General features: G+C 39.9%; 1 protein-coding gene across 3 annotated transcripts; it reads left to right on the top strand.

The window, feature by feature from the left end:
• The first annotated feature begins 640 nt into the window (after nucleotides 1-640).
• Nucleotides 641-23,279, top strand: ankrd52a (ankyrin repeat domain 52a). 3 transcript variants are annotated; one of them, XM_083520855.1, is made up of 30 exons: nucleotides 650-848; nucleotides 3,139-3,222; nucleotides 4,164-4,242; nucleotides 4,332-4,402; nucleotides 4,509-4,709; nucleotides 5,517-5,604; nucleotides 5,802-5,944; nucleotides 6,811-7,023; nucleotides 7,136-7,214; nucleotides 7,395-7,509; nucleotides 7,607-7,689; nucleotides 9,127-9,244; nucleotides 9,358-9,426; nucleotides 9,515-9,655; nucleotides 9,914-9,964; nucleotides 10,072-10,183; nucleotides 10,890-10,916; nucleotides 12,040-12,111; nucleotides 12,249-12,450; nucleotides 13,670-13,757; nucleotides 14,260-14,377; nucleotides 15,031-15,250; nucleotides 15,368-15,455; nucleotides 15,604-15,690; nucleotides 16,926-17,071; nucleotides 17,181-17,263; nucleotides 17,362-17,444; nucleotides 18,304-18,395; nucleotides 18,910-19,156; nucleotides 23,056-23,279. In XM_083520855.1, exons 1-30 carry the CDS (start codon nucleotides 822-824, stop codon nucleotides 23,057-23,059), a joined length of 3,231 nt encoding a protein of 1,076 aa, XP_083376981.1. In that variant the 5' UTR covers nucleotides 650-821; the 3' UTR covers nucleotides 23,060-23,279. The 3 variants fall into 3 exon arrangements, with proteins under 3 accessions (XP_083376982.1, XP_083376981.1, XP_083376980.1); XM_083520854.1 differs by lacking the exon at nucleotides 23,056-23,279 and having other exon boundaries at nucleotides 18,910-22,434; XM_083520856.1 differs by lacking the exons at nucleotides 10,890-10,916; nucleotides 23,056-23,279 and having other exon boundaries at nucleotides 641-848; nucleotides 18,910-22,434.
• The last annotated feature ends 458 nt before the right edge of the window (nucleotides 23,280-23,737 follow it).

Below are 23,737 nucleotides of genomic sequence, written 5' to 3'. Positions count from 1 at the left end.
TTCTTTTGAATGTCACGTTTATATATATATATATATATATATGAACTTTTTATTTTTTTGTTCTAGAAAAGAATATTGTCGAATCACAATCACTATAAACCATGAAATTATCTATCGATACATAATTCCATAAGAATATTGACGATTTCTTTTGAAAATACATTATTTTTTTTGTTTTAGCCAAAAGTTTGTGCGCCCCAGACCATGCCACTCATATGCGCTATTAACAATGTGGCTGATCATTAGTGAAGTCCTGTGCAGTCAGTGTTCCAGTTCATCCCAAAGATGTTCACTGATGTTGAAGTGTCTTTGCAAGACATTCGTCTACTCCAAGTTTAACAAAGCATATCTTCATGGAGCTCAGTTTGTTCACAGAGGCACTGTCGTGTTAGTCCAAATTTCTGCCTTCATAGTTTCATCTATCTATCTATCTATCTATCTATCTATCTATCTATCTATCTATCTATCTATCTATCTATCTATCTATCTATCTATCTATCTATCTATCTATCTATCTATCTATCTATCTATCTATCTAATGTAGCACTAGTGTATGAAGGGGAATGTTCCAACCCTCCGGATCACTAGATGGCGCCGTCACACTAACGCGCCACGGTAGGGCGGCGCATCGCTGCATAAAGGAAAAACTAGACGAAGAAGAGCTCCGGTAGCCATTACGAGTTTTTTTTTCTTCCTCCGGTGTCGCTGTGTGTTTTTTCGGATTCTGCGTTTTCATTCGCTCTCAGACCGTCCGTGTTGTGGCTCTGCACCAGTGTCGTCTATCCTAATGAGGGAGTTTCGTCCCTCACTGGCACTGGGAGATGGTGGTGTTAAACATTTCTGACCAGGTAAGAGGGCGGAAAACGCGCTAATCATCTGCTACGCTTCAGTTAGCTTAGCATAGTTTCCGACCTGCGAGCTAACAGGCTAACAGCTACGATTGTTTACGCTGCTCTTGCGATGCCCGTGGTTTGATGTAGACCTCCCTAAGTCGGGCCTATTTCTTTTATTAGAATGCAATTTCACATAAAATGAGATGGCGGTAGAATATTTGAGTATTTACACAATTACTAATCAAATATCTTGTTGAGTGCGGATGTTAGCCAGCTTTGCTAACCCCGGCCCGACAAATTGGCCATTTTTTTTCTTTTCACTTTGACATTTTTAGACAGGAAAATAATGAATAGAAATGTAAGGCACAAATAACGCATTTAAAATATTTGTTATAATAGTGAAACAGTTGCAAGCAGGATTTATTTGAAAGTATGGACCATAATTAAAGGACTGTCATGTCTATGGGCGTGTTTATTTATTTATATAATATATTAAAAATATGTGTATATATCTGAATTCTGAATTGGCCTCACTGAACCCCATTCTATAACACCATCGCTGAAAGTAGTCCCGGCTTCAAATCACAGGTTTGTATCACTGCGCTGGGTTGGAACACGTTATCGTTTCTATAGGAACCGCACATCGCCAGGGACTTGTATGGATTGCACGGAGGATAAAGTCTAAGACGTAACCTAAGCATCCGTTCATCAGGTTTTTGGAGATGTGCTCAGGTTAGGGATGCAGTTGTAAATAAGTGCCTATGACAGGATCCCCAGGCTGGGCGTGATATGGGGATACACTAACCCCTGGATGAAATGTCTGATCAGTGTGGTCCTGTGGCTGAAACGGGGAAATTTTTAGAAAGGACGCGGTAATATTTCTCAAGGTATTCATCGGTTTATTTCGTCTTAGTGATGTCATACCACCCAAAAACTACTTTCATTAACGCACTGAGGTCATCACACCCCAACGTGGTTGCAAAGTGGGTAAGATGTTCGAATAGTCATGAGTTTAAATCCCAGCATCACCAAGCTGCTGCTTTTGGGCCTTTAAACAATAGCCTTAAATCTTAACTCCTCTCAGTAGATAAACATAATTGTAAGCCATTCTGGATGAAAGCCGTCTGCCAAACTGTTGTAAAACCCATGAATAGAGGTTATAAAAATGCAAAAAAAAATTGCCTCTTCGCCGGCCGGCCGATTAACCTGCAAAGACAAGCGCATGAATGACAACCCTTTTTACTCTGTCACTGTTTGCTTTGGTCAGTCCTGTGTTTTCCCCCCTCGGGTGCTCATTTGTTAAGCTGAATAGCCAATGGCAGTTCTCTCTCTCGCTGCCGCTGATTCATCGTGCAGAATCGGCCAAAAACCGCTTACAGCGTCAAAAACTAAAGTCAGCCGACTCTCAAAAAACACCCGAAATTGCCTGACGGATGACAGTCTGTTAGGTGTGTTCCTGGCTTTAACTTTTTATTCTTCTTAATCTAGCTTGATCAATTTCATTGGTTAAACATGACGCCTAAAAGAAAATCACCCAAAAGATTTGGCCATCAGCTACCCTGATTTCTAAACATCTACAGCGTCCTGTACTTTTAAATAAAAAAGTTATCAGCGTATGAGTCCTGCCTCTGCATTTGTGGCAACCATTTCCCATGTGTTTTTGGTTAATCGCACCATGTTGCCCCATGTACCCACAATTAGGGGCAATTTAGGGTCTACCTACTGGCAGGTTTCTGAGAGGTGGAGGAAACCGAACCCAGAGGAAATCACATTATTTATGCCAATTAAAACAGGGGATATATCACGCTTTAGATTGATCTCATCATGCTGTCACACTACTAACAGGCAGTTTTTTTGACAATGCTATACCATGTTGTGTGTGTGTGTGTGTGTGTGTGTGTGTGTGTGTAAGGAGTCTCCAGTGTCAGAGCGCAGCTACAATTTGTTTGTTTGTTTGTTTGGATGCAGGAGTGTATTTAGAACAGGGGGACTGTCTCGGGACTTGTTTCCATGTAACGCTTGATGAGCGAGGGGATCGGATTTTTATAGCTATAACAGCTGCCACATAAGTGATAACTGGAAAACACTTCCACTTAGGTTCAACAGTGTTTTAAAAAGTATGGTTTTATTATTGTTTTATTGACTGTTGTAAAGTATTGAGTGACTGATGTGGAATAAAAAGGAATGAATCGCTCTAGCAAGCACTGCTTTCGGAAACAAAAATCTGTACGTGTTGCATTTTTTGTGTGTTCTGCATAATGTCAGTCTTCTTATTTCTCACCATTTTCTTCTTTGTGACCCTCAGCCACCTCTGGTCCAGGCCGTATTTAACCGAAACGCAGATGAAGTTCAGTTATATTTGCACAAGAAAGATGAAGTCAATGCACTGGTAGGTTTTCACTTCATGTGCTTCATTTTCAAGAAACACGGGATGTGAAATGTGATATGACCGATGGACAAAAAGACAAAAATTCTTATACATTGTACACAACCACAGTTTTTTTTATTTCATTTATTTATGTTTTTATGTATAAATACACCGAGCAGGAATAACATTATGACATTATAACCGGTGAAGTAAATAACAATGATTAACTCTTTATCGTGGCACTTGTTAGTGGGTGGGATATATTAGGCAGCTGAGGCTCACTAATGCACGTGGGGAGTGAAGGCTGACCCGTCCGATTTCAAATGCTGAAGTTAATGCTGTTGATAGTCAGGACTGTTTGGCAGCAAAAGGGGGACTGACACAATATTAGGCAGGTGGTTATAATGTAATGCCTAATTTTGGGGGGGGGGGTGTATGTATATGTATATATATGTATGTATGTATTATATACACACACAAAAGGAACCATCGGTGGATTAAAAATGTTTAATCATGTTAATATCACTCTTTAGTGCTGCTTGTTAATTTCTCAATGGAATAAAATATCGGACCAAAAGTCAACAAACATTTAGTAGATTTAGTTTGAAATAACTCGAACTCTTCTGGGAAGACTTTCTGCTATATTTTGAAAATATATATATATATATTGGCTTAAAATATTTGAAATATGAGGTAAAAAGCATAAAGGAGTGTAATGGTCAGGTGTCCACATACTTTTGGTGCATCCCGAGTCATGCAGTTTGAAATAAAGGAACATTCGAACTGGCGCTTGATTTCCCTCGCCATTAGACCGTCTGTGCATATCTTGTGCCTCTAATGGGTTTATGAGTGCTTCTGTGTTCAGAGCCGGCCTCAGGAGCAGGTCGAGTCAGTAATGCGAGACAAGCTGAGAAGAATCTTCACAGTAAAGTAATTTTAGAATTTCTCTCGCCTTGTTTAAGGACCAGGAACGACGCACGCCTTTGCACGCGGCCGCTTGGTTTGGAGACGTCCACATCATGGAGCTCCTCATCACGGCAGGTGATTATTCACTCTGCATTTCTTTGCACTTCTTAACATGTCTGCTGATCCATTTACTCCTTCACCGTCATGCTGGTTTTCTCTTTTAGGTGCGAATGTTAATGCAAAAGACCACATGTGGCTGACTCCGTTACACCGAGCAGCAGCTTCCAGGAACGAAGTGAGTCGCCAAAATAAAAAAAAAAGTAAAAATTCTAAACGCCGTGCTGGACTGGGATCTGAACATAGCTCTCGGTCTTGTTTTGTTTTTGTTTTTTCTCCCCCAGAGAGCAGTGGGGCTGCTGTTGCGAAAAGGGGCCGACGTGACGGCGAGGGATAAGTTCTGGCAGACGGCGCTGCACATCGCTTCAGCCAATCGAGCCATGCGCTGTACCGAAGCTCTGTTGTCCCACCTCAGCAGCGTGAACATGGCTGATCGCACCGGCAGATCCGCCCTTCACCACGCAGCCCAGAGTGGCTGCCACGAGGTCAGACACCTGCTCCTGTAGACGTCACTTCCATAGATTCAAAGTGCACGCCCTGATTTCTTCGGCCAGGTCGTTATTGCGGCTCTCGCACCGCTGCCAAGTCAACACACATTCACTGGGAATTCGTGGCTGCGTCCCAATCCGCATAATGCGCACTAGAGAGGAAAGCTTAATGCTCTGAGTACTGAAATAGGATATAAAGAATTCTGCTGCTGTCATTCTGGTATTTCTTATATGTAGTGAGAATTAATATTGCTCATCTGTTGTTCTGTTAATGTTATGTCATAATGATATTCCTGGTCAGTGTGTGTGTGTGTATGTATGTATATAGATGTACCAATGCCAGTATAACAGAGTAAAGTATTGCACAACTAGTATGATGCAAACCCTGCAGTAAAAATGAATCCACCCTCCCTACCAATGCACTTTTTGGATAGAAACATAAGCAATTTCCCCGTTAAACGAATATAAGTAATGCTGCCGCTGTCATTTGGGTATTTGATAAAAGCAGCGAGAATTAGAGTAATGATAGTATTTGCAGGCCAAATGTAACGAGGCAGTGGCCATGTTCACTCTGAGGTAAAATCGTAGTGCAGAGATTTATGCTCATGTGTCCAGACACAGATTTGTGAGTGAAATACACACTCAAAGCAGCTTTACAGACATACATGGGTAATGAAATGATCGATGATGATAAATGATGGTGCTCTGCTTTTTTTATTAATTTTTTTTGCATTTTTCCATTCTGTTAGTCTTCTTACTTTTGATGTAAAAACAAAACAAAAGTGTCTTATTTTTACTTTACAGATGGTTAAGTTGCTGCTGAACAGAGGGGCCAATCTGAGTGCCAGCGATAAGAAGGAGAGGCAGCCCATCCACTGGGCGGCTTACCTCGGTGAGTCATTTCTCCATAGATTTATCTTTCTGTAATCATTTGGTTTATGTGACCTGTCCTGGAGTTTATATGAGTCATGCTGTAGTACTGCAGCAGCCTGACTGGTGAGGCTCAGTGGTCCATAAACATCCATGCAGTATGTATCACTGTACATTTTTTTTTTGTCACTTTTGGTGATGTGTGTGTTCGTGCTCCAGGTCATCTGGAGGTGGTGAAGTTGCTGGTGTGTCAAGGTTCGGATAAGAGCTCCAAGGACAAGCGAGGATACACTCCTCTGCACGCCGCCGCCGCCAGCGGACACGTCGACGTGGTCAAGTACTTGTTGCGCAACGGAGCAGAGGTCAGCGCACAATGCTGTTAAAGATAAACACGCCTTTATTGTTCTTCTAAACACACGAGGCTTCGCTGCTCGTTAATAAAACCCAAAGCAAAACATTTTATTGAGTGAGCATGACTTATAGTGAGTGAGCGTGTTTTTGTTTTGGACACCCCATAATAGTCATGGTTACTAATGGAAAGTATAAAGTAGTTTGTACGTTTTTAGGTTCTTCTGACATCTAATCTTGACCTTTAGTGCTTTGGATGCTTGTAGCACAACGAATGTGTTTGTTTATGGGTTAATAATTGCGATAATGTTTTATGAAATTGCGTTACTAAAGTTGTACAGGAACTTTTGACACTTGTAACTGAAAGCAATGACCCCGAGTTAAAGCAATATCTACCACATCCACCCCAACGTGGATTATTTTAGAATTACATTTTAACTACAAGTGGATTATTTTTATTAATGTAACATTACATCTAATATGTCTTGCAGCTGGTATAATTGGAAGTATTTATTTTATTTTTTTTTATTGTAAATGAATCAACAATCTTGACTTGTTAGTGGAACTTTGGTGTATATTTGGGATTATTACTTTGTAGTAACTACCGCTTCCTCGCTATTCCCCCTGAGAGGTGTGTTTGTTAGCCGGTTGGGAATTCTGACTTGAGCTGTTGAGCTTGAGTGAGTCTGAGGTTGTATTTTTCTGGTTTCCAAGTGAATCAGCATAACGTTTACATTTCTTGAGCCAATAATCCAACTGTCTCAAAAATGTGTGTTGTTTTTTGTGTATGTTATACTCTCTGATAATGTTTTGCAGTCTTTCTTTTTTTTTTTAAGAGTGACACTCCAGCGTGCGTGCGTGTGTGTGTTTCTTCACCCAGATCGACGAACCCAACGCTTTTGGAAACACTGCTTTACATGTAGCCTGTTATATGGGGCAGGAAGCAGTCGCTAATGAGCTGGTTAACCGTGGCGCCAACGTTAACCAGCCCAACCAGCGAGGCTTCAGCCCCCTGCACCTGGCTGCCGTGTCCACAAATGGCGCCCTCTGTCTAGAGCTGCTGGTCAACAACGGGGCTGACGTCAACATGCAGGTCTGCTGCAGTCACAGCATTTTTAAAGAGCCATAGATGCATTGCCATGAAACTCGTGCATGAACGTACATGTTTTAATTTCTTTCTAAATATATTTTATATTTACTTTAAGAGCAAAGAAGGAAAAAGCCCTCTCCATATGGCAGCCATCCACGGACGCTTCACTCGCTCCCAGATCCTCATTCAGAATGGTAAAGAAGTGTTTGTCTGTTTTTATATTTATGTATGTAAGTATGTATGTATGTGTGTGTGTGTGTGTGTGTGTGTGTGTGTGTGTGTGTGTGTGTGTGTGTGTGTGTGTGTGTGTGTGTGTGTGTGTTTAGACTTACTCTTGCACTAATTCACATTCTTCCTCTCACACTGTCTCTCAGGTGGGGAGATAGACTGTGTGGACAGATATGGCAATACTCCTCTTCATGTTGCTGCTATGTATGGCCATGAGCTGCTCATCAGCACCTTAATGACAAACGGCGCTGATACAGCCAGGTGTGTGTGGGTTTTATTTATTAATTTTTTTTATTATTATTTACCCCCTAAAGCTAAATGTGTTTTTAAGTATGAAAAAATGACTTCTTTCTTGCAGGCAAGGGATTAATGGGATGTTCCCACTGCACTTAGCCGTGCTTTACGGGTTCTCTGACTGTTGTCGCAAGCTGCTCTCCTCAGGTAGGACTTAATCGTACATGCTGCGCATATTTAATGACCTACGGCGTTTTTCTCAGTGCTAAATTTTTTATCACGCTGCATGATCCAACAATTAGCTCACAGCTAACTTACATATTTCTGCCTATAACCATCTACATGTTCATCAACACGTGATTGCCCATTTGTAGATTTGATAGGGATTTTTTAATGTAAACAGGAGATTGTGGAGATGACCCATCAAAGTGTGGTATGGCAGCTCCACAGTGTGTGAAAGGAAGTCCCTGCAAAGGGTGGTCAAATCCGCTCAATGCATCTTTTTCACCCTACTATTTTCCATTGCGCATCTTAACCCTATTAGATGTCTGTGCAGAGCACACATTATCATCAGGACTCCTCACATCTCAGTCACAATTTGTTAAACCTCCTTCCATCCAATTGGAGATACAGGAACATGCGCACTAGAACCAGCATAATCGGGGCCAGCTTTTTTTCCAGCTACAATCACTCTACTGAACTGCCAGTAATCATCATGCAGTTCATCACCAACCTGTATGTTCTACACTATTCAATATAATATCCATATATTTATTAGAGGTCGACCGATAGAGGATTTTACCCATAGCTAGGTTGAATGGTACTTGCAGAAAACCGATTTAATCATCCGATTTTTAAAATTCATACTGATTAAGAAACAAACATGACACTCGTAAAATTTTATGAATATTTGCCAAATGAAATAATTATGAATATATTAACGAAGCAAATTTTATAAATAATACATTTAATATAGCACAGCGTTTTCTCTTCTAGTCTCGCATATAAAAACAAACAGTGCGTCATGTCAGTTAGTCGCCTCTAGAGGCCGCTATTGTAATGATGGCAGATCTTCTCAGCTGCTCCAGCAACGGGCGCTACACGGCAAAATCGATTATCGGTAACGATTAATTAGAAAAAATGTGCGCTGGAACTCCGATCTCATCCCTACTGAACACCTTCAGGATGAATTGGAATGCTGACTGCACCCCAGGCCTCTTCACCTAAATAAATACCAGCCTTTTGTAATCCCCTTGTGGCTGATGAACAGAAATATCCATAAGCACACTCCAAAATCTAGTGGAACATCTTCCCAGAAGAGTGGAGTGAAATATAAGAGCAAATTGACACTAAATGTCGAATGCAACGTTAAAAAATCACATACCGTACTTATGACCAGGTGAAAAGTTTTTCTTTTCTCCCACAGCATCCTTTATGTTTGAATTGAAACAAATATGGTTAAAGTCATACTTTAAAAAAAAAATACAAACCAACATGCCACTTTACTCTAACCAAATAAACAATGCATGTCTTTATGTGTGTGTGTGTGTGTGTGTGTGTGTGTGTGTGTGTGTGTGTGTGTGTGTGTGTGTGTGTGTGTGTGTGTGTGTGTGTGTGTATGTGTGTGTGTGTGTTTCTGAGCAGGTCAGCTGTACAGCATTGTGCTGTCGATGAGCAAAGAGCACGTGCTCTCTGCCGGCTTCGACATCAACACTCCGGACGAGTACGGGAGAACCTGCTTACACGCTGCTGCCTCTGGAGGGTGAGCGCGCAGCTCCGTGCACCCGTACAGCACACCGAGCATGCGCTCGTTTCCTCACCGAGTTCTCTTGTTCTGCAGTCATTCATTTCTTTGCATTTTTCCCTGTAATGCAGAAACACTGAATGTCTGAACCTGCTGTTGAGCAGTGGCGCTGACATGAATAAGAAGGACACGTTTGGGAGGTAGGCGCTAATTTACAATGATCCCGATACTATAGTTGTGAAAAGGTTGTGTACGGGCATTTAATAAGTGTGCGTGTGTTCTGTGTAGGACCCCTTTGCACTATGCGGCTGCTAACAAGAGGTATCAGTGTGTGGTGATTTTAGTGGGAGCAGGAGCCGAGGTTAATGAGCCTGACCAAACCGGCTGCACACCTTTACACTACTCAGCTGCATCCACAGCTTTCTGCAGGTAACACACACACACTCATTTGTTGATCCTATGAATGCTGCAGATGTTCTTTCTGTATCTTGAATGGTCTCATATATTTTTCTTTTTTGAGCTTGCTGTCTTTTTTTCTTCTTATCTTTATCGCTCTCTCTACACCCACAACCCCCTTTTTCGCTGTTTTTCTCTTTGTCAATATCTTACTTTCTTTCATTGCAACCCCCCATTTTTATATATTTTACTTATTCTCTTTCTTGGATTCCGTCTCTTTTTCGCTCTCAGGGTGGATCGAGGCCAGCAGAGTCCAGAAGATGGAGAGAAGGAGTCATTTATGTACGTCTGTCCCGTCAATCCATTAATAACCTATGCAGATTTAACGATTAAGTCACGTTTTACACCGTGCTGCATGAAACCGTGTCTCTCCATGTGTTGGTGTTTAGGTGTGTGGAGTATTTGCTGGATAACGGAGCGGACCCATGCCTGTGCAACTATAAAGGATACAGCGCTGTGCACTACGCAGCTGCCCATGGCAACAAGCAGAGCCTTGAGCTGGTGAGAAGACACACACACACACTTTTCCAGGAGGTTCTCGATGCATTATATTTTGCATAATAACACATGCACTATGAATAAGCGCCGAAGGAGAAAAATGGTCACAATTTATTAGATCGCTAAGGATCAGGTAAATTTTTTTTATTGCATGTATTTTCTATTGATAGTTGGATCGATTTGATATTTTGTGGCAGACCCATGGAAATTTTTTTTTCCTCATCCAATGCATTTATATGAGAGGGTTGAATCCTTTTTTTCTCTCGCTCATTTCATAGGCTGTACTGTTGCATTATACCAGGTCACGTGTAGTCAACTAAGATTTGTGACCTTCCATATACAACATATTTGTTTTTTCATCATCTGCCTTTTATTCATTGAACGTCTTATGCAAATGTAAAAACCTCCAGAAAGTTTGAGTAGAACGCTGCTTTGTGTCTGATTTGTCTTCTGTAGATGTAAATAAATTAAAACCCAATTGTTTGAATATTGGAATTGCTCTGTGCAGAACTTTATATTTTAAAAATGTGCAAAAAGATTTATGCAGTTGTGGGGGGAAAAGTGCGAATGCTTTTAAAAAATAATGTGTTTTAAACAGTTTAATGGACTGGAAACTAAATGAACAGAAAAGAAAACTGAATCAAATCAATATTTGGTGTGACCAACTTTTACCTGCAAAACAGCATTAACTCTTCTTGCTGTTTTGCAGTACACAGTTCTTGAAGGAACTCCGCAGGTACGTTGTTCCAAACTGTCTTCTACAACCTCACCTTAATGCCGGGCTCACATTGTGATTATTATTTAATATATATATAATATTAGTATTTTATATATATTTGTCAGACTGTACGAAGACGACGCGTGCTAAGTTTTACGTCAATCCGTGACACGTTCAGACCCGCGTTCTCTCTCTAACGGTAGCTAGCAGCAAGAACGTTTTGTCCCTGAGGTGGTTTCAAGTTGTAGGAGACGCCACACTGAAGAAAAGAGTCTGAAATCTTCTGAAAAAAATGATTGCGGCAGCCATTAATCAGGGGTCGGTGGAAAAAAAACAACGATCAAAGACTACAGATCTTAGCCTCGGATTATAGGATTGTTTTAGGATTTTCTTTAAATTTGTTTCAGACGACCAAATCGTGACCAAACTCGCACAGTGTGCACCTGGCTTTAGCTTTAGAGTTTGGCTGTTCCTCACCAGTTTGAAGCCTCCTAAACAGCTGTTTGTTTCAATTAATAACCGTGTTTAAATTAGAGGTCGGATGATCGATCTGCCTGCTGATTAATCAGGCCAATTTTTGGCCTTTTTTTTTTTTTTTTCAAATTGTTCTGCACTTGTGTGAGAGAACATAACTCTCTCATACCAGCAGGTGGCAGTAGTCTGTATTCGGCATTCAAACAAGGAAATCGAAAGAGCTAGAACTGTAAATATGTAAAACGATGCTGCTTTTGTAGAGAGAATGAGGATAACAGGCTACAGGTAGACACGGGGACCAAAACCTGGTAACTAGTGCACTGATTGGAGAGGCTTGTGTTGTTCAATAAATGTTTATTTTTCATTTAAGCAATTTTCTGTATTGTTATTAATTAAGATGAGGTTGTGGGGGAGACATTGGCCAAATAAATCAGCATCATGTGGTACTGGTACACACCTGACTCTGGCTTTGTGCAGGTGTAAAAGCGGTCACAGAAAAATATTGATTTGATTTAGGTTTCTCTTCTGTTCATTTCTTTTCTATTCTGTTAATTGAAATAAAAATTAACACGTTTGAAAGCGTTCACTTTCCTGAAAGTTTTGCACAGTACTGTATGTGTGTTTTATATTCATTGATTTATTTCACTTTATGTTTGGTTTTTTTCAGCTTTTGGTGATGTCCTATAATATATCAGGAGATGCAGAAAGCACTGGACCAGTCAGTCCCTTACACTTAGCAGTATGTTTTTTTTGGGGTTTTTTTTCCTTCTTCTTTTAAACATTTCTGAAATGTTCTCATCAGCACTTATTTCCTATAAATGCAGTAATAATAAAATGATTAGAGGTTTAATCCTTGTCTCTTCGTGTCTCTGGCAGGCAGAGGAAGGACACTGGGAGTGTGTGAGTGTGCTGCTCGACTCTGGCACGTGTGTGGACGTATGCGACTCGGCGGGACGCTCGGTTCTCTACGTGGCCACTCAGAAAGGACACACTCGCTGCGTGGAGCTGCTGCTCAACCAGTCGGCGTCCTGTCTGCTCACTCAGCACTGCAATAAGTGGTGTCCTCTTCATGTCGCAGGTAAACTCAACATGTTCTGGTGTTAATTAAATGTGCGTTCTGTAACCTCGGTTTTTAAGTCGCGCTTGGGTTCGTTTGGGAAGAAATGCAAAACTTAAAAGTGCTTGCCGTTTTTTATCAACATAATTGTATTGTATTTTTTTTTTTACAATTTTAAATAAAATGCCTGCTTTGTTTAAGCAAACAAATCTATCAAAATTAATTAGAATAAATAAAACAATTTTATATTGATTAAATTGAGTAATCGATTAAATAGGCACAAATTGATGTATTCAATAAATGGAAAAATGTAATTGTTTTTATCAGGGGTGTAACTACACGTATTAATACAGCGCTTTCGGGAACACCTTTTTGTTTTGAAAGAATCCATAAAGAAGTGTTAGCTGCTAAACAGGAAGTGGCTAACGTTAGCACTATAGATTCTTTAGCGTTTTATGTCCAGGAGAAAATCCTGACAATTCCACATATCGAGGGAGTGAATGAATGAAGGATAGAAAGAATGAAGACATTTGTTAAATAAGTTAATAACCGTTAAGATCATAGTTTTAGACAATTAAATATTAAGTGTAAAACACACACACACTTACATACACATCCGTATTACCCAAATGGGGTCTAACAAATGTAAAAAACATGAATGAAATGAAATTAATGGAAAAATTCAATTAATCAATTACATTTAAGTAATTACTTAATTGAATCAATATATTAGTGTAATGCATGAATTTTATTTTATTTTTGTAAAATATTATTTTGTATATTATTTAACCAAGAAGGAATTTTATTTCAAATTGTTTAGAAAATGTACTATTCAAATGTCAATAATAAACTGTGGTAATTAAAAAACAATTGCAAGCTGTTAACAATATTTAATTTTCTAAAGATATGTTTTACCGGACTGTTCTTGGTATTTCAGCATGCTTCATTAATCTTTTGTGTTTCATTTATTTATTTACTTATTTATTTATTTTCCCCATAAGTGAATTCCGTCCTTTCATGCTTTATTTATTCGTTTGCTCCCTTAATATGCGGAATTATAAAGAAACCCATATCGCTAGAATGTCATAAAAACCTTGGCGATGGCAGGAGGTGACAGTCATTTCGTGTATGCACAGTACAAATTGTGTTTCCTGTGCGAAGTAGCGAGTAGCGAAAGTCCTGTATACAGTTTTGACTCAGTTCTACTTGCAAAGTTAACGTATGTGTTTGTGTGCATCAGCTGCCAGCGGCCACACAGACTGTCTGCAGATGCTTTTGTGCAGCGAGGAGGACGCCGACCTTCCAAATGTCCCGGACACCAAGGGACAGTGAGTGAACCTCTGCGTCAGACCACAATGATGCTAAACTGGACAATTACCATGCAAAAAAGATTTATCATTATAACAAATAACTTTTTTACATTTTCTTTGCAATTGAAAGCAAAACGTTTACTTATTGTGTATACGGTTGGTGGTTGAAAATATAATTATATAACTAAGTTATAGGCAACTATTATATACATTTTACTATACACAGTCTTGTGTAAAAAAACAAAACAAAAAAAAACAGCATGCAGTTTCACCAAATCACCTCTAGAGGCCACTCTTGTGATTACAGCAAACCGGAAAACCTATCGGTTTGAATTTTTTGCTGATCCTTCCAGCAATCATTATGGATGCCTCGACCTCTATTAAAACCTAAGGGAACTTTTAGTTTAAAACCCAACTTTTATTATCCAATTCAGATCTGATATGAGTAAAACATTATATTCAAAATGGTTTTTTTTTTTTTTTTTTTTATATATAACACGTTTCCTGTTGTCCTCTGCAGAACTCCTCTGATGCTGGCTGTTCTGGGAGGTCACACTGACTGTGTCCTGTTGCTGCTAGACCGAGGGGCGTGTCCTGATGCGAGAGACAGGAAAGGAAGAATGGCACTGCACAGAGCGGTCAGTCTTGCGCTCCCCTCAGAGCATTTCTAGGTGCATGCGTGTACTCATTTTCCCCCAGACTGTTTGATCTGAGCACTAGGTGGCAGTATACACCTAAAATGCAAGGTAGTTTTTTCCCCAGCTTCCGGTGTCACTTCAAGAGCGGTCTCTGGAGGCGAATCAGTGATTCTATGTGCCTTTTTTTTTTCTTTCTTTCTTTCTTTTCCCTCTTCACATGCAAGATTGCGTGCTGCATGATGAGCGCTATATTATATTTAGAATTTATTTAATATATAATTCTTTATTAATTAATATCCATATTTTTTCCTTTAGCACATTTAGCAAAAACTGCTACATCAGCGATTCTTTCTGCAGAATCAGCACAACATTTGTTGTTCTGGCGTTTAACATACATTAAGATAAACTGCTGTAAAAATATCGAATAAAATTTTTTTCACTTAAATCCATCAACTCCATGTTCTGATCAAAACTACTAAATCCAGGATTAAACCTTTTTAATTGCCAATTTCATTAGTGATGTCACAGATATGGAAAAAATAAACACACAAAATGACTTTGTCATTTTTACACCAAGTGTCGTACGTCCAGCGCAGGACGAGCCTTCAGTCTTTCCTACTGTTTTTGTAACTAGCCCGCTTTCCTCCTTGTAGGCACTGCTCGGCTGGGAGGACTGTGTGACGGCATTGCTGTCCCACAATGCCACTGTCCTGACTAAAGACATTCAGGGCTGCACTTCACTCCACCTGGCTGCTTCCTGCGGCCACGCTGAGATCCTGTCCCAAATGTTGTCTGCTGCTGACCACACTAACCTGCACCATCCGATCACTGACTGCCACGGCTTCACCCCCACACACTGGGCAGCATATCACGGTGAGGCTGGAAACCCCACCGCCTTAATTTTAAACATTCTCAAAGGGGGTCAGATTGGCCGTGTTTGGAATGGAAGAAAGTCGTAAACAAAACGTTTGTTTGTCATTGTGTCAGCAGGTCATGAAGACTGTTTGGAAGTTTTACTTGAAATGAAACCATGTAGTATCAAGGAGGGAAACCCCTTCACCCCACTGCACTGTGCTCTGTAAGTCCACCACTTTTGTCATTTTACATAGAGTTTCTTTCTTTTATTCTCAATGTGTGCTGTGTTATCAGATGATAAAGGATTGGTTTTCATGCCTGTCGTCGTCTTCTTTCATGTGTGTGTTTTTTGTTTTTTTCCCCTATGTCAGAATTAATGGCCATAGTGGTTCTGCAGAAATTGTCTTGAACTCCAGTTTTGGCATGTCACTGGTCCATTCCAGAGATTCAAAAGGAAGGTCTGTATATGCACCATGCCAAAAACATTTTACATAATTATTAGTCATTGGGTGTATTTTTAACTTTTTTTTTGAAGAACAGACTCTCATATCTCCGTGGTTGTATGTGTGGTTATTTTTCTTTTTTTTCTTTTTTTTAAAGAATTTATAAGTAAGATGGCTATTTGATTCTACATACAAATTACAAACACTGTTAACATTTTTGAAATTTCCAGTTTAATTTTAATTGTAGATTTGTGTTTTTTTTTTTTTTTTTTTTTGGGGGGGGGGATTACAAAGTTTTATTTTCCAATCATTTTCTCTATAAAAGTTTGTGGACACCTGACCATAAAATTCTATATACTTTTTGAACATCCCATTACATTCTTTATTTGCTAGTATAATAACCTCCACTCTTCTGGGAAGATGCTCCACTTGTTTTTGGAGTATACTTGCGGAGGTTTGTGCTCATTCAGCTACAAGGGTGAAAGTAAAGTCAGGTCGTGATGTAGGTGAGGTGAGGAGCCCTGGGGTGCAGTCAGCGTTCACATTCATCCCAGCTCTAGAGCAGGTCACTCAAGATCTTCCACTTGTAAAGTATATCTTTATGGAGCTGGCTTTGTCTACAGGGCATCGTCATGCTGGAACAGTGAAGAAAATATTTCATGCATTCGAAGACTCCTATAATTGTGTGCGTCCAGCTTTATGGTAACAGTTTGTAGAAGATCCACATACGGCTGGAAACGTCTGGTCAATACTATCCTGTGTGTATATATACTAATGTTCCACTTGTTGTATAGTTTTTATTGATTAATTGGATAAAATCTAAAAAAAAAATATATATTTTTATGAGTGGTTTTGTTTATTTAAAAAAAAATGCAAAAGCCAGATAGTTTAATTTTAAACTTTTAATTTCTGTCTTTAATTTTAACATGCTGCTTGTCGAGGAGTACATGTGGGATTTCTCCTTTGAACAAATGCACTCATGATGGGTTTGTTTCTTTTAAAAAAAAGCATTTAAGAATGGAAGGTATAAATTGTGTAAATCAACATTTGTATTGTTAAAAAAAAAAAAAGAGAGAGATTTCATTACATTTGTGCATCAAGTATATAATTGTTTTGTTTAATAAATAAGATATGCATAAATTAAATATACAAACATTGATACCAACATTTGAATGTAGTAACGCTGCAGTAAATCACGTTTGAAAACAGATAAGTAAAATTTCGTGGCTTACTGTGTGTGCTGTGTTCAGGACTCCGCTCCATGCTGCCTCCGTAGCCGAGGACGTCTCCGGGCTCCTGCTGATTCTGCGATTGGGGGCCGACATCAACGCCGTGGACCACTCGGGGCGCTCTGCGCTCATGGTGGCTGCCGACAAGGGCAAGAGCGGCGCTGTTGGTAAGAGCTGCTCGAGAGCACAGTTTTGTGAAACTGCTGGATTTGGTTTTCTTGGGTTTTAGTACTGAAGCAGTCATAATGATAACAATGCAGTGATTGTTGTATCCAGCGTTGCTGCTGCACCGAGCTAAAGCGGATCTGTCTCTTCTGGATGTGAACAAAAACACTGCCCTGCACCTGGCCTGTAGCAAGGTACTGTCCTTCCTCACCACTGTGCTTCTAGTTTCATCCCTTTCTTATATTTTATTTTATTTTTTATTTTTTTTTAACTCCGTGTCTGTACCTTACAGGCTCACGAGATGTGCGCCATGCTGATCCTGAAAGAGATCCACAACCCGATTCTCATCAATGCAACCAACAGCATGCTTCAAATGTGAGGGTTTTTTTTTTTTATGTAACTGCTTGTTACATTGATCTGTAACTGCTTGTTACATTGATCTGTTTGTTCAGTTCATGTTTGCGAAGTTGTTTTTTTACACTAGCATGCAACCTAGCAGCGATGTGTCTCTCCTGTGGCCATAGAATGACTTCAGTTACTATTGAATGTGATTGTGGTGCTTCTAGAGTCTCTAAAAGCCGCTGGAGCTGTCTACGATGTCATTTTGTAGGGTTGTGCATTTTCATAACTGAGAATCGCATCTCGATGCAAATCCAATGATATGTTAAAGCTACATATGATCAGCTAATGAGTCGATGTGATGCGATTCACCCCTATTACGATGCAATGGAAACAAATATGAGGGTATAGAAGTCAATATGGTAGTTAGTTCACAGCAAATCATGAAATTAAAAAACAGCTCTACCTCTGCCATGTTAATCTGTATTCTATGTGACTCTCAGGACACGCCTCGGTCTCCGTAGTGTTGTGACGTGTCATATTCACGTAGCAGCAGCGGTGCTGAGAGAACGCGCTCGAGAAACAGTTTAAGGAGGAGAAATGAATCGTCATTCAAATATTGGTCACAAATTATTGGTCACTTTCTAAATAATAAGTATAGTAGCATCTACTAATAATTATATATTTAATTTTATTATTTAATTAAATATATCCAATTGCCAACCTCGTTTGTATCCGATGCACATTTTGTACAGGAAATGATGGCGTTTTATCGATCATGAGTGTGAATGCAGAGTAAAAGATGAAGGCGTGCTTTTTTTTTTTTTTTTTTAATTCAGATGTCTGGTGGCATTTATGGTTCAATGTTTAATTTATGTTTGTTTCTGTCCTCCAGGCCTCTTCACATCGCTGCCAGGAACGGCCTGGCCACCGTGGTTCAGGCTCTGCTGAATCGTGGAGCCACAGTGCTGGCAGTCGATGAGGAGGGTACGCCATCTAGTGTTCACACATCTCTAGAGAAGCACGAAAGGGAATCCCAGTGCACATTATTCATATCTACCTCAATTACATCAATAACAAAGATTCCATCGTTAAATTATATATCATTAAAATTATAAATGTCATTATTTTAATATTAATAGGACAATTAAACCAATCAGATTGCATTGTGGATTGTGTCGCCCCGAAAATAAAATATTATACTTCTACAGAAATGCGCATATACAGTGGTGTGAAAGTGTTGGCACCTTCCTGGTTTCCTTTTTTTTTTTTTTTGCATGGTTTTCACACTTTCATGTTTCAGATCAAATATTAGTAAAAGAGAACACAAGTGAACACAACATGCAGTTTTTAAATTAAGGTTTTTATTATTGAGGGAAAACAAAATCCAAAACCAAATGACCCTGTGTGAAAGTGTTTTTTTCACATTTTAGATTTGAAGAACCTGGATGCTGTCATATCTTAGACATCTTTGTGTGTGTGTGTGTGTGTGTCATTTCAGGTCATACCCCAGCCCTGGCATGCGCTCCCAACAAAGCCGTGGCCGACTGCCTCGCTCTCATCCTCTCGACCATGAAGCCTTCCTCCTCAAGCGGCTCCTCTTCCTCTCCCTCATCCCCCAGGCTGAACCTTCTCAAGCATTGTGGCATCACAGCCGCCTGCCCCCCTTTGCCCAACGGAGGCCTTCGCCACACCTACGGCAAAGACCGGCACGGCGCCACCTTCGGATTGGACGGCTGTCTGACCGAGTGAGCCGACCTGCATCCTAGAGCCCTTACGACACACACACACACACACACACACACACACACACACACACACACACACACACACACACACAATAACTTTTCTGTGTGTATGGATTCTTAGGTTTGGTCTTCTCTCCCTCTCTCTGTCTTTCTCTCTTTTTCTCGTTCTGGACACCTAGTCAAAAACGATATGCAATTACAGCCACACAACCCTCCTGCAAACCCCCAACCACCCCCCCCCCCCCCCACCCAAACAATCATCACTGCTTTTCTATCCTACCGTTAGAGAATGACCAGGAAGCGAACGACTTTTATTTATTGAATCAGTCTTTTTGAAAAGTCTATAATATTCCAAGCCATCTCGCGTGCTCGCGTTTCCATGAGAGCTAGCTAGTCGTTTTTTTTTTTTTTATCTCTCGTTCATTTCAGCCCGGTTTACTCGGTTAAGGTTAGTATTATGCAGCTGCTTATTGTTTTGGTCACTGTGCGTGTACGTGTGCGTGTACGTGTGTGTGTGTGGGCAGGCGGGTGGATCTCTTATGCTGAAGCCGTGACCTTGCAGAGGAATTTCCGTCCTGCCCCGAGGAACAGTTTAAACGGGTTACTGTAAACTAGCATGAAGGTGTCGGCCTTGTATTAGATGGTCTCAAATAGTTGTGTGTGTGTGTGTGTGTGTGTGTGTGTGTGAGAGAGAGAGAGAGATAGACTGTGTGTGTGTGTGTGTGTGTGTTTAGCAGTCCAACTAGATTTCCATCCCATACTTGATTCTTGCTTTTTAAGCTTGTGCATTTGTATGTCAGGTGCAATCAAAAATTCAGCACAAAAAAAAAAAAAAAAAAAACGAAGCAGAAAATTTTTATTTCTTTGAGACAAGGGAAAACCATACAACCTTAAGCCAAATGACCAATGACCTCTGGGTTCGAAAAGGTCACAAATGGTGCATGTTTACTGTAGGCATCGTTTTTTTTTTTTTTTGGGTGGGGAAGGAATAAACTTGGGACATTGCAATAGGTTTACACAATGCGAATTTGTTATTCCAGATTAAAGAGAAGCACCAAGGTACCATCAGTCATCCTGTGTGACCATGAACGTGGGGAAAAAACGAAAGCACAAGCACTGGAGTGAAAATAGGGCCTTTTTCACAAACTGATCCTCGCTCCTAGGGGACCACCTTTTTGTCTGGGGAAAGAAATATTTTTGGGCTGGGGGGGGGGTCTCCATGTAGTGCTTTCCCAGCGGACCATATCTAAATGTCTTTGCGTTGAGCTGCTTTTGCAGTGCCTTTTCAACAGGTTTTTTTTTCTTTTTTTCGTTTCCACGTCTATTCAGTCACCGTTCACAGCTTATGTGGTGCTTCCTCTACAGACTATTAACTTTTAGCCATATGAAACATGAGTCTTTATTTTTTCGCCGAAGGGCCGCTTGGAAATTCATATTTTGCTTTCTTGTTTCTTTTGGTTCTCTCCATTGAGCTGTTTTTAGTCCAGCAGCTTTTTTCCGTCATGGTGTTACGGCTTTAACTTCTGCTCTTCACAAGCTCCAACCGCGGATCAGCAGCTTTTTTCGAGGTTTTCCCGCCGTCGGGTTCATTTGGGTCGTTAGGAACTGTTCTGACCAAAGTCGCGGCGATTCCGTTGCGTTCGCAATCGGGCGGTAGCGGTACTTCAAAAACGTTCGGCCCCTCGTCCCTTGTTGTTTTTTTTCTTTTTTCCTGTCGTACTGAATGCTTCCTTATTGCCAAAGGTTGATTAATTGTTCGGGGTACAGACGTGCTTCCTTTTCTTTTTTTTTTCTTTTTTCTTTACATCAAAGTCGCAACGTTTTTTGGGAAAAAAAACATTAGGACCGGAATATTATTCGCCGATTCAAGACATGCAATATTTGCGCAATTAGTCACGAGACAATCAGTCGAAAGGGCTTTTGTTTTTCCCAGATTATTAGAATTATTACAAAAAAATTTCCAATGTATTTGAGACCGCAGGGAATCGCAAAAAGAGATCGTGTGCGCCGTGAACCTGAATTTGTACCCGAGTCTCACTGAAGCCATGAGAACTGTTCGTTTTAAACCTATAGCGCGAAGCTTTCGGTTTTTCCCGATATGAATTCTCGATGAAATGGATATAGATAGTCGTTAAGTGATTTGTCGCTGTGCGCCGAACTAATACAGGAGAACTGACCGAGTTCTAACAGTTCTGCAATAAAATCATAAATCAAATACATGGGTGGGGGGGGGGAGGGGGGTGGGGGGGTCTAGTAGTAGTTTTCACCTTAAAATTAAAACCTCAGCGCTCGTATCCTGCGAACAAATGCCTATAAGACGGGTGATCCTTCACATTTGTTCGTAATAAGGACACATCATGGGTGGACATATCAGCGAGATGAACAAGCTCCAGCGGGCAGGTCCATGTTTCGGACACTAAAAACAAAACACTGATCAAATGAAATGGCAAGACGGTATGTAGTGAGCATGTAGAGTGCATTAATATGAAAGAAACGGAGTGCGTGTGTGCGCACCACCGTTAAGTGCATTAGGTTCATACAAATTACTGAGGAATGTTTTTTTTTTTTTTTGCTTTGGTTGTCAGCAACTTTCAAATATCCAAGCATGAGATCTTTATGTCCTGCGGTTGTCCACCTTTGACTGTCCTTTCCAAGTGGAGCATAAAATAAATGTCCCCTATGTTCCTTTGCTGTCACATGCAGCTGTAAAGTGTGTGTGTGTGTGTGTGTGTGTGTTTGTGTGTGCACACGCCCACACTATCCTCATCGAGTGTGTTGTAGAGAATGTGGCCGTATTATTTAGGTTTTTACTTTAGTCTGGAATAAAGGAAGTGAATTAACACCCCCCCGCACACACACACGCGCACACACACACAGGCGCACACACACACACCCGCCCCCCAAAAAAGGGGTTCAGTTAGGCATTAAACTAGATTTGCACTGCCACTTGTATAGATTATAAATACAACGAGGAAAAGGAAAACACAAAGTGCACCCTTTTTTTTTTTTCTTTTTTTTTTTTTTTTTTTATAATAATAAATTGAAGAAAAGTACTTTCTCTCCTCATTTGGTGCCATTTAAGCAACCCTTTTACGGAGCTGGATTGTTTCGCCCCGTACGTTGCAAAACTGTGCGTGTGTGTGTGTGTGTGTGTGTGTGTGATGAAGAAACAGGCAGCTTGTGCAAAGGAAAGCTGGACCTAAATATGGTGTAGCCTGTGTTGCGTTAAAGCTGTTAGACAGTAGAGGAGCCACGACCATATGCAACAACAAAAAACAGGCATGATGGTCCATTTTTGTTCCGAAACTGGTGCCATAATTTATTGTTGTTGTTTTTTTCTGCACTTCAATATGAATGAGTTTATAGAGTAATGTGAATGAATTCTAAATTAATATATGTTGTGCGAGCGAAAACCAAATTCATATTTATGCGAGAGGATTATTTAAAAAGAAAAGAATAATAAAACGCTCAAATCAAGCTCGAAGAACAAGAAGGCGGGGAGGAAGTTTAGAACGGAAAAGCCATTCTCATCTTTGCGTCATAACACGTCACGCAACTTTACACTATTTTAGTACATACGATCGTTTGAAAGGCATTTATAGGCTTTTTTTTTTTTTTTTTTTTAAGGCTTGAATTCTCATATATATATCAGATAAAATGCCTTAACTTTGGGGAAAAGGGTAGACATAAAGAAAGGTTTTAAATTATTATTATTTTTTTTTTACGTACCGATCATGCATGGGAATTATTCAAGGCTTCAAATAACCCTCTGAAATTATATCTTTTTTCTTTTCTTTTTTTTTTTTAGTAACCTTTTGCAGGAAAAGATGAGAACTTGTAGCTACTTCAAAAGTGCGTCTTATTAATAATCCGTTCATGTCTGTGTTTTTAATGTCTAGTTGATGCTCTCGAAGGTGGTGTCGACTGATGGAATGTCTAATTTACCTCAACGGACTTTTCACGTCCCTACTACTTGAAGACACATCCGTTTTAAGGCAATATTTAAATACCTATTTGATTCCTGCTTCGTCCTATTTATCTCTAACGATTTGCCTTAAGAGGAAACGGTATACGGGGCAGTTGCAGCACTTGAGAGAAGATTTCGTAAAAAAAAATAATAATAATGAAATAATAAATTTATATATAACACTTAATAATATATATATATATATATATATATATATATATATATATATATATATATATATATATATATATATATATATTACATTACACGACACGCACACACTCCTATCGGGTCTCGTTGTTCCGATGGTGAGATTGTGACGAGAAGCACACATATCTGCAGAGAAATGCATCATAATGCCACAGAGGTTAAGCGAAATAGCTTGGCAAAATGGTGTTTGTCAGGTGAAATTAATTTTTTTTTTAATTAGGAGACATCCTGTCTGTGCAATGTTTTTTGGGTTTGTTTTTTTAAGCTTTTATGTGTTTCTGCAGCATGTTGGGAAAAAAAATGAATAAAAAGGTATTCGAGTATCAGAAGCAAGAGAATGAGGCTTTACACTAGCTGTTGCTTTGGGTTCGTTAAGAATGAGATTGTTCTAATTACAGTCTGTC

Source organism: Silurus aristotelis (genome assembly GCF_946808225.1).
Source record: "Silurus aristotelis genome assembly, chromosome: 19".
In the NCBI taxonomy this organism is placed as follows: domain Eukaryota; kingdom Metazoa; phylum Chordata; class Actinopteri; order Siluriformes; family Siluridae; genus Silurus; species Silurus aristotelis.
This window is presented reverse-complemented; position numbering and strand designations above follow the sequence as displayed.